The sequence below is a fragment of the Myodes glareolus genome, chromosome 24 (assembly GCF_982192425.1).
Source record: "Myodes glareolus chromosome 24, mMyoGla1.1, whole genome shotgun sequence".
NCBI classification, from domain to species: domain Eukaryota; kingdom Metazoa; phylum Chordata; class Mammalia; order Rodentia; family Cricetidae; genus Myodes; species Myodes glareolus.
This window is the reverse complement of record NC_142049.1, coordinates 44,714,333-44,729,665: the sequence shown is the minus strand read 5'-3', so window position 1 is coordinate 44,729,665 and position 15,333 is coordinate 44,714,333. Positions and strand designations below refer to the sequence as shown.

The window sequence follows — 15,333 nt, the reverse complement described above, 5'->3', positions numbered from 1 at the left end:
TGTCCAATGAGTTTCCATGAAGCAAAGTCCACGGAGATGGTCTCCCACCTGGAAAGAACCAGTGGACCGTAGTATTTCTGAGTACACAGAGCACTTCTGGGACCACACAGACTGCACACTCTCTTCCCTCTCATAATGATGATGATTCTCTTGGTAGTTTTAGTTTCACTCTATCAGTCATGCATGAGACAGATGTAATCATGCCAAGAAACTTCAGTTTTTTCTCAAATATTTTCTCCTAAAATTCTTTAGGTACTGATGCTTCTTGGTTTCTAATCTGGAAATAACAGCTGTTCCTCCAGACCCTGGGAGCATTTCTGATTCAGTGCTAACAGAATCAGAGGCAATAAAAGTTAATAGGCACATCAATTATGACTCCCAACTCTGGGAAAAGACAAACATTAGTAATGGTGAGGCATGATGGAAAAAAAAGAGTGCCTAATCAAACTCGCCCTTTGTAGAGAGACTTAGGATTGCAGGACCCTTTTATAGGACACGGAACAGCTACAGACATACAAGTTAACTCTATGCAAGCAGCTTATGGCAAATCACCCCTCTTTCTGTAAATATACTTTGTTAAGTTTTTAGTGATATTGTTGTTCTTGACAATGGTGCCTATGTCTGTCACCATTTTGCTTTTGTAAGGACAGGATGTGCCTGGTTCTATATTTAGCCAAACTAGCAAAATACTGAGCATCGTTTTTGGTTTAAAAGTTGTTTTGAATTAAAAGTTTGGAAACACACGTTTGTTTTTGAAGTATAAATGAAGACAGGTCAATCTATTCAGAGCTTCCGCTTGTGTGAAACTCATCTGGTGGTAAGACGATTCTTTGTGCCCATGCTCTCAGCCCTGCCTCAGGATCTGAGCACAGCTGCAGCAGGACAGCAGAAAATGCCTAGCATACCAACATGAAGTGGGGAGCTGTGCTGAGGGACTCACCTTAGCAAAAAGCCTGAGTGCAAGGCAGCCATATTCACCACACAACCAATCCTTGACCCCCCTTGAAAGTCACAGGGGGTCAGAGGTAGGGAGCAGGACTGGTCTAGCTGGAAATCATGATGGGAAAGAGTGAGTAGATAGTGTTTAGAATCAGAACAGAGAGACAGACACGGATTCTGAGTTAGATGCATTAACCAGGGGCTCATTACAGCAGCCTGGGGTTTTGTAGACAGCCAGAAGATAGTGTTTAGAATCAGAACAGAGAGACAGACACGGATTCTGAGTTAGATGCATTAACCAGGGGCTCATTACAGCAGCCTGGGGTTTTGTAGACAGCCAGAAGCTGTGTCTCAGCCTCCTGGGCATTGGATTTAGGTAAAGGGCGGGGCCCAAGTTGAGAAAATAAAGAGAATTGTGATGACAGGGTGGGACAGGGATGCAGGGACATGAGTGGCCCCCATCTTTAGGCAATAGGTGCCTAGGGCACCCTACGACTCTGCAGCATGTGTCTGCCGCGTGTTCGAGATGAGGAGCCCGCCCAAGTCTACCCAGTGAGTCCTCTGAGGCCCTGTTCTAGCTAAATTTGCCCTAGCCCTGCAGCCCAAGCAGTCAGCTACAGCCATCCAAGGTTCCAATTTGAAGACAGTTCGGGATTTAGAAAGCTTGAGAGAAAGAGACTAGATTCTAGGATCCTAGGAAGACCCCTGAGGAGGAGGACGCACCTCAGTGCTTGCTTGACTTGGGCCTGATCTACTAGTTGTGTTGACTGATGGACTGACCCACAGTGGAGGTGTGGGGTTAGAGAAAAGAGGAGCATGGGGCACACGCAAGTTCTCAATACTGAGATATGGAGTGGACATTTACCTTCAAGGTTTAAGGTTATAGTTTGATTAAAGTTGGGAAGAGAAGAATTGAAAAGACACTTTATGAGTGGGAGAGGTGGGGGACTCCTGAAGAACACCCACTGCTCCCTGTGCCCATGACTTCAATAGCTCCAGTTTTCTGGATTTGGGAGCCAGATTAAAAGTAGACCCACTCTTCCATGCACTCAGGGTGGCTGCTCAGAATTCACACGCCGATGCAATTGTGACACTTTTTGGGTTTCATACATCTTTTCCTTCCTGAACTGAAGCCCCCACTCAGTTTGCCCCCTATAATATGGCTCACAAATGGCTCTCCACCCTCTTTCAATTATGCTCGATTGCTCTTTCTCTTGTCCTGCCTCTGGCCTACAGTGATACTTATAACATAAATTTTAAAGAGATAGGTCTCTTCTCTGCTTTGTTTTGACGTAGTGTGCATTTTTACAAATTGCATAGGAAGGAACAAGAAGGCAACACCCTTCAGATGTTTCTACCAGGCAGGTAAATTTTGTTTGAAATATTTTTAACTTTTGCTTGCATGTATGTTTGTCAATAATTAGACACATTGTCAATACATTCCTCAGACAGTTGGAGTCCTGGGACTACTATAATAGGTCTTGATTAGGTTGTGTGTATGTGTGTGTGTATATATATATATGTGTGTGTGTGTATGTATATATATATATATGTGTGTATATATATATATGTGTGTGTATATATATGTGTGTGTGTATACATATGTGTGTATGTATATATATGTGTATGTGTATATATGTGTATGTGTATATATGTGTGTGTGTGCATGTGTGTGTATACAACTTATACATACTTCATGATATATATATCATATATAAATTGTAAAATAGAGTAATAAAACAGATATTACTCTTATGGAATTGAAACATTGTGAGTGTCCCCAAATCCACCCAGAGGCAACCTCCATTTAAGCTCCCTGTGTCTCTCAAAGACATAAACATGATTTCAAATAGTTTTTTAGCCACTTTCTTTGAATATATTGCCACATATGTGCCTTTTTAAGTGCACTGGTGACATTTGCTTAGCTTTGAATTTTATAAACATGAGTCACAAAGCACAACACCGATTCCTTAGTAAATGCTGTGCATAATTGCGGTTCCCTCATCCCCACTGCTGCTTAATGTTTTATTGTGGAACAAACCACAGCGCATTATGCCCCTTCTTGTTTGTCACGTTGGGTTGGCTCAACATCCGTCTACAATGGACAGTGCTACTGTGAGCATCTGAGTGCATGTGTCCTCCCCACGCACGGAGGATCTTCTCATTACTTACACAGGAGGGTAATGTTTGCATCATGGGAAAACAAACTTTTCATTGATTTGAATGCCGGTCACTGTGTGCAGAGCATCACACTGACTCTTCCTTCAGCAGTTGTCTCTACACTGCATGCCATCTTTTCAAAGCATTCGGTTTTCATTCTTTGGGTTTATGGTACTCACAGATGCCACATAATGGTGACATAAAAGGCTGGGTTTGGGGGGCCAGATTAAAAAATAAACCCACTTTTCCATGGACATGGGGTATTTGAAATGAAGCATGTAATAAGACTACCCATTTGAACATTTGGAATGAAATTACATTCAAAATAAAATTGAAAATACATGATCATGAATCTGGGTTTATGAAAAATGAAATGGTTTAATTAAATAATTAATTAATTAATTAATGAGAATCAAGAGTGAACAAGGCCCTCTGGCAGTCCTCCTGATGCTACGGAGGGTGTCAATTTAAAAAGAAATAGCTTGGGGTTTTGTTTTGTGATTCTTCCCTGCCTCTATTAGCTAAGTAGACTGTGCATTGCTCTGATCATTTTCATTGACACAAACCAAAAATGAAGCACATGTTAGCTTCATATGATCTGAAAGGTTCTTTATGTTTTTTGGTTTTGTTTCTCAATGTTCCTTAAGTCTTTGAATAAACGTATCCACAACATGCAAAACCTAAGGAAGGAGAAGAGGAAATTGGAAAAAAGGTTTGCAAGGCCTGCCCCCATTCCAGATCCAGGAATTACAGTAAGTGTCTGGCGCTCCCAGAAATGGACAGTCCTCACGTGCTACCAGCATCCTCCTTTGCAGTGCACCTGATCACTCTTTCATTTTCTCTGCAACAATTTGTAATGCCACTCCAGGGAGACCCTTAATATTCCTTTTACCAAATTATCATGGTTCAAGTCTACTCAGCAACTGTCTCCTGCTGAGAACATGGAGTTTGAGCTCTCAAGACATATTGTCTGTTTGTTTTTTCTGAGCTGATTTGTTTAAATCCTAAAAGTGAATTACAAAATATCCTAAACAATAATTTATTTAGCCTATAATTACCACTTGAAATTTTAGAAAATTCTCTACACTGGTTGCAACTTTTTAAAGTTTAAAGTATGTATTTAAATATATATATATATATATATATATATATATATATATATATATATATATACTTTTATGTGAATGTGTCTGTGTGAGTAGATGCTATGTGTGTCCAGGTCTCCATAGAGGCCAGGAAAGGCTGTCATGTCCCCTGGCATGACAGGTGTTGTGACCCCCCTAATGCGGGTACTGGGAATCTAAGAGCTGGAGCTATAAATGCTGAGCTATTCAGGCCTTGATATAAGTTTATCAGGAATAAATGCTTTCAGAATGAGGGCTATATACAAGTCACTTATAATGGCATTAAACTGCTTGTTCTGTGGCTCAGCAGAAGTCTGGCGGCTTTCCCACCTGACAGTCCCTTGGGTACCTGAGGTTAGCTGTCACTTTTCTACAATGTCAGAATTACTTTTTATCAGATTGAAAATCCAGTTTTCTAAAATCTAATTTGCTTTCTGTTGACTGGTGAGCCCTGGCTATCTTCAAACAATGGTTATGTTCCATACATAAATTTTTAGCTATTTTATCAGTTTCATGTACTTCATCTACAATATAGTATTCTCTGCACTCCATCTAACTGGTCCATTCTTCCCTCAACTCTCATGCAATCACTTTTATTATTTCTCTACATAGCATGCAGATTGTCATGCAGTAGAAATCACCTAGCATGTAGCTTTTAAGAGTGGATCTTTCCACTTAGTAATATACATTCAAGGTTCCACCACATGGTTTAATGTCTTGATATAAATCCAGTTTTAAATGTAAAAATTATTTTTTATTGTGGAGTATACGCATTTGGATGAACATGTATGTGCCAAGGGATATATGTGGAAGACAGAAGAAGACATGACTGTACAGAAGTTGATCCTCTCCTCCCCTCACACGTGTTAGAGAGATCAAACTCAAAAGTCAGGCTTGGCAGAAAGTGCCTTTATCTGCTGAGACATCTCATTGTCCCAACCCTTTTTGTTTTTTATCAGTGAACACTATGTAATTTCCTGGATATCGTGTAGTGACTGATTTATACACTGAAGAATGCCTGTGGCTAATAAGATCTGTTGTATGCAAAACTGCTTGCATAAAAAGGCCTCAATCTTAAGAGTGAGATAATTGATAGTTTATATAAATTTTCCTTACATAAATTTCAACTGCCTTTTCTTTTTATCTGTGTGTTCTTCTCCTGCTTAGTGGTAAACCGATTAAGCTTGGATTGTTCTAGATGAACCTATTCTCAAGATGAAAATATGTGGAATTCTGACATTGAACAACAGGTCAAGGCTTGGCTCCATCTAAAGATCAAAGGAATGTTCCATCATTCTGCAAAATAAATACAGAACTTGCACTCAACAACCAGTCTGTGGGCTTCTAAATTTTATTAAGTTTAGAGCTCATCACTGTAGATTTTTTTGGTGGTAAACTGGTATCTCAATATGTAAAGATTTTAAAAATATATTTGTGTTTCAAGTGTTGCAATTAGGTATATGGCTTATTTAGATATTGGGAGCTATCCTTTGATCATAGGTGAATAACAGCATAGCATCCCCTCTAGATTTACAATAATTTGGGTTGATACTTCAAATAAAGTGTAATATAAACAAAATTGCCACTTAAATCAAAATCCACAGAACATTTTCTATGCAAAACTGAAATGAAGTTCTATGTTGATATGAAAAATAAATAGTAACTGCATCCAGTGTAGGAAAACGATACCTTTTTTGTAAGTAATGTCCGACTTGAAACTGTTGTCTAAACTATTCACAGCTGTTCAAAGCCAGAAATGGAACTGACCAGGTCTATGCAGTTTCAAAAGTGATAAGTAAGGTGGGACACAAGGAATTTCATTTAAAAAAAAAAGAGAGAAAAATGAGAAACTATGATAAACAGCCAGAAGATAAAATGAAATATTTGAAAGCTAATTTCCAGAAATTGAACAATAGTAGCAAACGTGACATGTTTTTCAAGATATAAGAAGTAAACTTGATCTATCAGGTTGTACCACAGGCTACCTAGAAGAAGGCTCCATACTGTGCTACAAACCAGGAAGGGGAGCCTGAGCAGAGCTGTAGGAACTCCTTCAGCCAGTAGTCTTTAAGTTACCAGCCCACTTGGGCATGGCCTCTTATAATATAAATGCCTATGTAAAGAATGTGCCTGTGCCCTATCTCTCTTCTGGCTGCTGGATCCCGTTCCTGTTTTCCGGTTAGTGCAGAGGACTGTGATCTGTGAGTCCACCCCTAAATAAATAACCCTTTATTATACTTCTGAGCTAGCGCGGGATTTCTTTTCAGAGCAGAGTTCATAAATTTCCTAAGTTGAGGATGCACTGAGGAGAACAAGAAATCAAGACACCTAGTTTAGCTGCTGCTGAAGGGACAAGCTAAAAAGTGTGACAAGTAGGCAGATAACTCACACTGAGTGCTGGGGACTGTGTAGCTGCATGTGTGAGGCCAGTCTAAAGAGGTCAGACTAGTAAGCTCCACAATCTCCCACATTCACCTACCAGCAGCATGTACAGCCCTTGATCATCACATGGGGCATTTAGCTGACAACAGAGGAATCAACTGATAGCAGTAAGCTACTCCCAACTTTCCAAAATAAGTAACTCTCCAAGACTAGGGTATGGAAACTTTACAAGAAGTTTGGACCTCACCAGCCCCCTTACCACTGAAGAGGCAATGCAAGACCGTCAGAGGACATCTGGATGTGCGCTTAGTACCAAGGTATGCAAAGTCTATTCTTTTCTGCATGTGTACACATATATGAGAAGTTTAACTTACAAATTAGAGAAAGATTAACAACCACAACTACTAACAAAGAACATAACAATATGTTGTAATAAAAAATGTTATGGTTGAGGTCACTCCAGTTTGAGAGAGTTGGGGTAAATAAAAGTCTGTTGCAGACCACAGGTACCCAAAAGACACAGGAGGATGTCTTCAGGAAGCTGAGAGTGTAAGAGTGGAAATATCCTAGTAAAGAGATAAAAAGGGTTATGAAAGCAAAAAAAATGCCTTTTAGTCTGGATTCAAATATCTGTAGTTCTTCTTCTGTCTCTCGGGAGACTATGAGAGGAGTGTACAATGCCACCTCTCCTTCACTGACATTGGGTATTTAACTTTAGGGCTGCTGCAAGAGCCTCTGCAGACATTGCCAGTATATATCTAAGTCCTGATTTCTTGACATACCAGGATACAGTCATCCAGAGGGGCATTCCTTATCAGACCTAGCAGCCTCTGTATCTCTTCTGTGGCTCTATCACAAGCAAGATGGCATCACAGTAGGCTAGCTGTCTCAGCATGCTGCGGTTTCCACTCCATGGAACTTTATACCCTCGCTAGAAATTTAATAAAAGGCTCGGTAGGTTCCTGTCTTAAATCTCTGAAACTTTCTGTGCCATGAAGAGGGCACAGCCTCCTAAGCCCTTAGAGCACAGAGATAAACATGGTCAAAATACTGAGAAGGTTCAAGCTCTTGCTCAGCAGGTGATGAGGTACTCAGCAGATGATGCTCTTTCTCTGAGTAATGTATTCATATTTAATGGGATACCTGAGTTTCTTTTTCTCTCAGCCGGAAGTTCATAGTGATCATAATTATATGCATTCTAAGTCAAAGAGCCCAAGGTCTAGTACATGCTTGGCTCAGCTGTTTATAATCACCTGACATGTTTCAATTCATGTCCATGAATTTTAATAACTGCATTACATACGGAGAATAGCGTCTGTCATCTCATCATCTCATCTCGACAAGCAGTCTGAAGGTGCTGGATGGTTGTAAGGTCATGTGGATTCTATGCTAAACTCTCTTCTGGGTAGGTGTTGGGAGCCACCTGGAGGCACAGGTGGTCCTGCAGTTTGGAGGTATACCTGGCTTAGCCATGTGGGGCTGAGCACCCTTGCCTGCACCCTTGCTTGCACATGCTCAGACCAGCAGAATGGCATTAACCAATCAGGACAGCGTTCAAGCCTCTCCACCATTTAAAAGCAGCTGCCTCGGGGCTCTACTCTCTCTCTCTAAGCTTTCTCTTGTCCCTGCTCTATCTTCCCTTCCCCCAATTTTCCTCACCGGAATGCTCTGAATAAAGACGTGACCAGGGAAGGAATTCTCGTTTTTAGTGGCGTTCATTCCTGCTGGTCAGGATGCGCGCCGCAACTGGTGCTCGTAACCCCGGGACGCCGAGGGACCCTGACAACTACGCTGGGGGACCCTGAGAAGGAAGCGCCCAGCAACGTGCTGTAAGCCCGGGAGAAAAAGCTGAGATCAGGCGCCAGGACACAGAGAGCCGTGAATTTCAGAACTCTGAACACGTGGAGCGGTGAGTGACGTCAGTTAAATCCTCCAGAAAGGGGAGGAAAAAGAATGAAAAAAGTATAGGCCTAAAAAGAAAAGAAAATAAAAAGAAAATCAAAGTTAAGGTATCTGAAAAAAGGTACAGAAAGCAACGGGGAAGAAAAATCCCTTAAGTTCAGTGCAGGAGGAATGTAAATAAAAACAACAGCAAAAAAGGCGAGGTTTATGGTTGGGAGATCCGCGGCTTCCTCCGTCCGTACTCGCTGTTAGAGACCGGGGCAACAGTCTCGTAGGGAGGCGAGTTTGATCATGCTTGAAGACTGCCTTTCTTGTTCTTAAAGAGCCACAGAGTTTTTGAGGTGATTTTCGCCTAATTTTGATAAGAGAGCTCAGTCTCTGGCTCTCACGTACAGAAAACTTTAATTTTGATTGAGGAAGTAGCCGGGCAGTGGTGGTGCACGCCTTTAATCCCAGCACTCGGGAGGCAGAGGCGGAAGCTGCGTAGTGAGCAGCAGCGCTGCTAAAGACCTAAAGACGGAGAGGGGCCCAACTCTGAACCGCGTTTCCATAGCAACATGGGCGGGCGGAGGAAGCTCACCGGCGGGGCCACGTGCTGAGTGCTTGTCACTCCCCGGCCCCTGGGAAGGTCTGAGACTGGGGCCCCCGCGGCCCTAACCGGGCCCTCCACGGGTGGGCAGATGCGCCCCCTCACCGGAGCTTGGAAAAGATTCACGGCCGGCGGTGCGAGTTCGATGCCTGAGGTGAGGCAGGGCACACATGATAAACCGGCGAGCCGCGCACGGCCCGGGGCGGGGCCATGCCTTCGGGCCATGTGGAGCGCGCCACAATGGGCCTCAGAGGCAGAGCTGTCGCCGTCTGCTGCTGCTGCCGCCGCTCACAGCCACGGTCGCCAAAAATTTAGTCAGATAAAAACATTTGTCGCCAAAAATTTAGTCAGATAAAAACATTTATCCCCCAAAAATTCACAACGTCCCTTTGTCAGCAGGAAGTAGTCAGATCGAATGCCGACGTCCATTTTCCCTCATAAACTTCAGGCAGAACTGGTCGTGATTATCATAATAAAGGCGCGTCAACCTGGTTACCGTATCCTAGGTAACAAAGGCGGACCTTTTGCCTGAGGCAACGGGTGGAATAAAACAATGCTACCTAGAGGTTTTTTCATTTGAATGCAGAGCTGGAGAGATGGCTCAGAGGTTAAGAGCACTGCCTGCTCTTCCAAAGGTCATGAGTTCAATTCCCAGTGACAACTGTTTTGGTGTTAGACAATAGAGGGGGACTACCAGTGACAGCTTCCTCCAGAGAAAGGATTTCTCTTGCATTCTTTACACTTAATTTTTAATTCAAAATTTTGCTGGTACAGGCAAACAAGATTTGCTTTTTGAAACAGAGACCTGCAGATCTCTAAGTTCAAAACCAGCCTACTTCCAGTACTGATTGTGCTGAATTTTTACACTGAGAGTTTTTAATACTCTTAAATGTTAATTTGGGAGGAGAGTTTTGTTTATGTTTTTCTAGGAATGCTGACATACATCTGGATGCCAGCAAGACTGACAAGAGAAATAAAGAAGAGAGATGACCCAGTGGATGCTGAGTGTCCTGCTGTGGAAGATTCGTGCGGAGGCAGCAGAGATGACCTTCTGGGCGGTGCCAAGAGCAGCTGTTTCACACCATCGCCTTGAGCAACACCCTGTGCAACCTCTTATCTCTTAACAATTTTCTGACTGACTCTACTTTGCCTTTTCCTTCCTTAGGAATGGGTGGGAGCAGAGATATTCTTGGCATGCTGTGTCTAGGTGGAAGTGCTGTATGTCTTTGATTGGTGTGCTACCTGCTAGCCCAAGTGAGGAGGGACAAGGTCTTTGTGGCACAGGCCTTGGCAGCCTTGGAATGTGTATCCTCACCCCAAGTTTGACTCTCAGCCTTCAAAAGAGCTCATAGACCATGCATACCCTCTAGGGACCAGATAATCCCACGGTATAGAGGAAGGTATGCATAGGCGGAGGGTGTGCAGACACAGCCCTAGCACTCCCAGGGTAGTGTCCCATTGCACGGGAAGGGTGTGTCTTGTTTTTCTTTTCTTTAATCGGTCCACACATCATGAAGTGGGGACCAGATTGGAAAATAGTTTTGCCTTATTGCTCTTAAAGACATTAATAGGGGGAGCTGTTGGGAGCCACCTGGAGGCACAGGTGGTCCTGCAGTTTGGAGGTATACCTGGCTTAGCCATGTGGGGCTGAGCACCCTTGCCTGCACCCTTGCTTGCACATGCTCAGACCAGCAGAATGGCATTAACCAATCAGGACAGCGTTCAAGCCTCTCCACCATTTAAAAGCAGCTGCCTCGGGGCTCTACTCTCTCTCTCTAAGCTTTCTCTTGTCCCTGCTCTATCTTCCCTTCCCCCAATTTTCCTCACCGGAATGCTCCGAATAAAGACGTGACCAGGGAAGGAATTCTCGTTTTTAGTGGCGTTCATTCCTGCTGGTCAGGATGCGCGCCACAGGTAGGATTTATATTTGGTGGAAAAGTTGAGACTTTGGGTTGCTGATTCTGCCAGCAATCATAACGACTTTGCCCAAAGCTGTGAGAAAGGAGAAGAATGTGGTGGCGCCTGAGATTCTTCACTTGCTAAGCTTCACTGTTCAAGCAATGCATTCAAGGATGGGTATAAAGTTGGCATCAAGAGGAGGTCTTCCATCGGATCACACTTCTGGTGCCTTGCTGACTTCCTCCTTCTTGTCAAATGCACACTCTTTTGTGGCACAGCAAGAATTTTATCAGTGCCATCTTGATTCCCTCCCTCCTCTTCTTTTTCATTCTCCCCATCTCTCTCTCCCACTAGGAAAGCTTGTAATGGCTTAAGTGTTTTCTCTCCCTCAGGTAGGTGCTCGATTATTACTGTAATAATAGGATCGAAAGAGTCAGACAAGGAGTGTCCAGCTCTGACTGTGTTACAGCTCTGAGGGGAAAGGCTTCCCCAGTACAAGTGTTGCAGCTCTTAAGGGAAATGCTTTCCCAGAGGAAGTGTTACAACTCCAAAGGGAGAGGCTCCCCCTATATAAGTGTTACAGCTCTGAGGAGAAAGGGATCCTGGCAGCCTGAAGCCAAGAAATACCCCAAAGTTACACTGCACAGCAAATCCCACACAAGAGACTTAATAGGAGGGAAAATTCCAGGAGGGTGGCTGCCTCTGCTCAGGAGAGAAACGGCAGGGACCTGAGCAGGAGACAGGCTTATTCAGAGTTTCTGGGGGAGTTATCCAGGATAGAGATTTCCAGGGTAGGAATTGGTGAGATATCAAGTCAAACCTGAGGATTTACAGTATTTAGAGCTCAGGAATTGATGGGTTTTTGTGACTAGGAATGTGTGTTTTGGGGCTCAGGGGTTGGTGAGTTTTGGTAAGTTTTCAAACTCGGAGGTGGGTTCTGACATTTGACCCTACACTAACGTCCTATGTCCATTCTACAAAGCTCTCTGGCACAGCTCTAGACCAAAGAGGCCCTCTATAGAAAACCAAGAATTTATTTGTAGGAACCCAGACCAAAACATTTCTAACTCAAGCTTTTAATTCCTCTCTTTCCCTGGCAGGCACTTTACCACAGCATCTGAGTCACTCTCTGACAGGAGGCAAATTTCTGATTCTGCCCTGGTTTCTTTGACTAGGAGGTCCCAGGAGAAACATCTAAAAGGAGACCAAGAGAGTGCAGACTCTTTAGCACGCCCGCTTCCGCTACTCACACTACTTCAGATTTCAGTGTTCTGACTTTTGGGCATACTCAGGGACATGGTGTGTCATGCTTCTCATTTAGAAGCACAGCATGGCAGGTAGGCTGCCTGCCAGGTCATGCCTGTCTTTTCTGCTATAGAAAAGATTAACAATACACACTTCTATAGCACACTTTCTTAAGCGTAGGACAGCAGAAAACATCAAATGAATGTTTACAGGGTTTATCTACTCTCAAAGTTGGGAGTGTATTAGTTTGTTTTGTATTGTTATAATAAATACATGACTCAAAGCAACTTGGGAAGGGAAGGGTCTATTTCAGCTCACAACCTCTGGCTATTCTCTATGACTGAGGGAGTCAGAGCAGGAACACAAGGCACAAGCCTGGAGGCAGGAACTGAAACAGAGGCTGTGGAGGAGTGCTGCTTACTGACTCGCTCCTCTTTTCTCTTAGTTTGTTCAGCCTGCTTTTGTAACCATCCTAGGATCATGGCCTAGGGGTGGCACTACCCACAGTGGGCTATGCCCTCTCCCATCAATCAGTAGTCAATATAATGCCCGTTAGATTTGTCTAAGGACAATCTGATAGAAACATTTTCTCAACTGCAGTTCCCTTTTCCCAGATGCCTCTAGTTTGTGTCAAGTTGGCGAAACTCAAACCAGCACAGAGAAGGAAGCAGTTGTGCCAACAATGACACTGGGCACACATGGGTTTGTGTCAGAGCTCGACAAAGCCTCATGTTACCTAACAGGCTTCTAGCTGACCATCCCAGCCTTCACTTTGCTGTACCAATATTTTCCTAGATAATAGCCTATCCACCTTACAGAAAGCTTCTCCAAGTTTTCTCCCATAAAACTATCATATAACACTTCTGTGGACTCCTTCATCTCAAGTAATGAAATAGAATTACTTGGCATTGCAAATAGTTTCCCTCCATTTATTAAATAAATCTTTCAATTACAATATATCAATTGAAAAACTGATATTAATGAAGAATTTTAATAGAATTGAACAATCAAGAAAATATTTACATTAGGAAGAAGACAGAGCTTAAGTGCACTGCAATAAAAGGTTGGAGTGATTGCACGCCTGGAAATTACTCTTGGTTTGCTTTCCACTGCTGTGATAAAACACTAACTAGAACCAACATGGGAAGAAAGGGTTTACTTCATATAACAGCTTGTGGTTCTTCATCATTTAGAGAAGCCAAGCAGATGTCAACAGAGGAACTTGAAACAGAAACCTGGAAACTACACTGCTTATTACCTTGCTCCCTGGTTGAAGCCTAGCTACTTTTCTTGCACAACCCAAGCCCTCCTGGCTAGGGAATGATAGTACCACCCACAGTAGGAGAGGCTCTCCTATGTCAATTGTCAGTCAAGAAAATGTTCCACAGATATCCCCACAGGCTAACATGAAAAAGGCAATTACGTAATCGGGTGTGAAGTTGGCAACCAAGATTAGCCGGCACAGGAACCAAAGGGAAGGAAGCTGAAAGGTGTCAGGATACAGGATGTCCCATGCCCTTGGACCATCTGCCTCTTCTGACTGGCACTTAGAGAGTCAGACACTCAGGGGTTCTACAGAGATGGGGAACTAGAGGTGCTATCCATTTCTGAGTGTGGTCCTCGGTAAAAGTTTGTGCTACAGAGCTACTAAGAGGCTAGGAGGAGAACACCTTAAAGAGGCAGAAAAATAATTTAACATGGAAAGATTTCTAATGCAAACTCTAAGAATAGGGAGGTCAGAGATGAATGATTAGGAAGAAATGGGGATTTGGTTAAGCTGAAGAAAACTCGAGAGCCATGGTCATCAGTAACCTTACACTTGAGATGAATTTGTGTTAATTGTACTTTGTAGTTCCATGAATTTATCAAAACCTGAAACTATCAAAGTGTAAAAATTCTTAAAAATGGAAAAACTAAAAGTTCCAAGTTGATAATGTGGAAGTAAATTCTCACATGTCTGTAAGGAATAAAAAATGAAATATATTTGTACTATTTTGAAGCACAGCAACTTCAAATAATAGTTTCTGTGTGTTTACCCATGTGATTGGAAGCATTTGTCCACTTAAACATAATCTGTGTGGTAATCCATGACGAGACCAGAGAAATACAACCAGACAGAAAGGGAAGGCTGGGAGACAGAGGAAGAAAAAAATGAAAACGAGAAATGGAAATGGCACCAATTTACACAGTCCAGCAGTCAGAAGGTATACATAACTGTCAGCTGTCTCATCTAAAAGAAAGAATGCACGCGTCGTGTTTGAGTGCAGACAGATGCATTTTGGAAATACTGGTTGTCAGATTAACTGCAAAGCCTTGGTGTGAGGAGACATGGGCTGGACGTCGGGTGGACCCTAGCGTTTCAAAATCTAGTTTTAAGCAGACGCCGGGGGAATCTTACTGTTTGGAAATTTGGGCCGCGTTTCATGGAAGTCTTTCTGGTTGGACTATATTGCTTTCCCATGAGGGAAACGCAGTCGCCCTCGTCTGCCTCTGAGATGGGAAGAAGAGGAGGTTTTCTCATCCTACCGGCTCAGCGATACAGCACTGACCCCACGGAGAAACAGACAGGGCAGCTGACAGCAAACTGAACTGCGAGTTTCAGGGATCAGAGGCCACAATTCCTGCTCTCCCAACCGTCTTCTTAACAGGTGCCTGTACGAGCCTAAGTCCGCATGCGCAGAGCTCCTGGCGCGGGTGGGCTGTGCACAGAACTGGGCACTGCACAGCCTTAGAGCCTGAGATATCACCCTCGAAGGGTGGGACCTCGAGAGCCAAGGGTGGGGGTGAAGGCGGTGATGGAGGGGGTGTGAGGGGACGGGTGGGAGTGGGGAGTTCTCATTTGGAGGGGCTGATAGACAGCTAAGTGGATGGGGCGGAGCCGTGGATCAGGCGGATCTCAACTGGAAGGGGTGGAGCCTAACAATGGAGACACAGCAGAGGCGGGGCTTGTCGCAGATGGGTGGGGCTTTGCCATAGTGGGGATTCAGGACCCAGAGTGAAGACGACGGGTTGGCCTGTAGTTAAGTCCTATTGGGTGGGGTTTGCGACCGAGGCGGGGCTTGATACTGGACCGGATGAATTGAGATTGCCGCC

At 43.6% G+C, this 15,333-nt stretch overlaps 1 protein-coding gene, 1 long non-coding RNA gene and 1 pseudogene across 4 annotated transcripts in view; 2 read left to right on the top strand and 1 right to left on the bottom strand.

Moving 5' to 3' along the window:
• The window catches only part of LOC148118196 (uncharacterized), a 30,937-nt gene extending 15,866 nt beyond the window's left edge, over positions 1 to 15,071 (bottom strand). Inside the window, exon 1 of one of the 3 annotated variants that reach the window (XR_015736318.1) lies at positions 14,639 to 15,071. This is a non-coding gene — a long non-coding RNA (uncharacterized LOC148118196). The remainder of the gene's footprint in view (positions 1 to 14,638) is intronic. The other 2 variants (XR_015736320.1, XR_015736319.1) reach the window with 2 other exon arrangements.
• Positions 1,374 to 5,552, top strand: Ccdc179 (coiled-coil domain containing 179). The gene is made up of 4 exons (XM_048442659.3): positions 1,374 to 1,491; positions 2,260 to 2,304; positions 3,747 to 3,851; positions 5,391 to 5,552. Exons 1-4 carry the CDS (start codon positions 1,444 to 1,446, stop codon positions 5,394 to 5,396), a joined length of 204 nt encoding a protein of 67 aa, XP_048298616.1. The 5' UTR covers positions 1,374 to 1,443; the 3' UTR covers positions 5,397 to 5,552.
• LOC148118197 (Nuclear RNase P) lies at positions 9,072 to 9,279 on the top strand (annotated as a pseudogene).
• Positions 15,072 to 15,333: the final 262 nt, after the last annotated feature.

Bases quoted from the DNA above. Each gene is read 5' to 3' on its own strand.
- Ccdc179 (XM_048442659.3), top strand. From the start codon at position 1,444: ATGTGTCTGCCGCGTGTTCGAGATGAGGAGCCCGCCCAAGTCTACCCA. The intron at 1,492-2,259 runs GTGAGTCCTCTG...CAAATTGCATAG, and splicing joins AGCCCGCCCAAGTCTACCCA to GAAGGAACAAGAAGGCAACA. The intron at 2,305-3,746 runs GTAAATTTTGTT...ATGTTCCTTAAG, and splicing joins CAGATGTTTCTACCAGGCAG to TCTTTGAATAAACGTATCCA.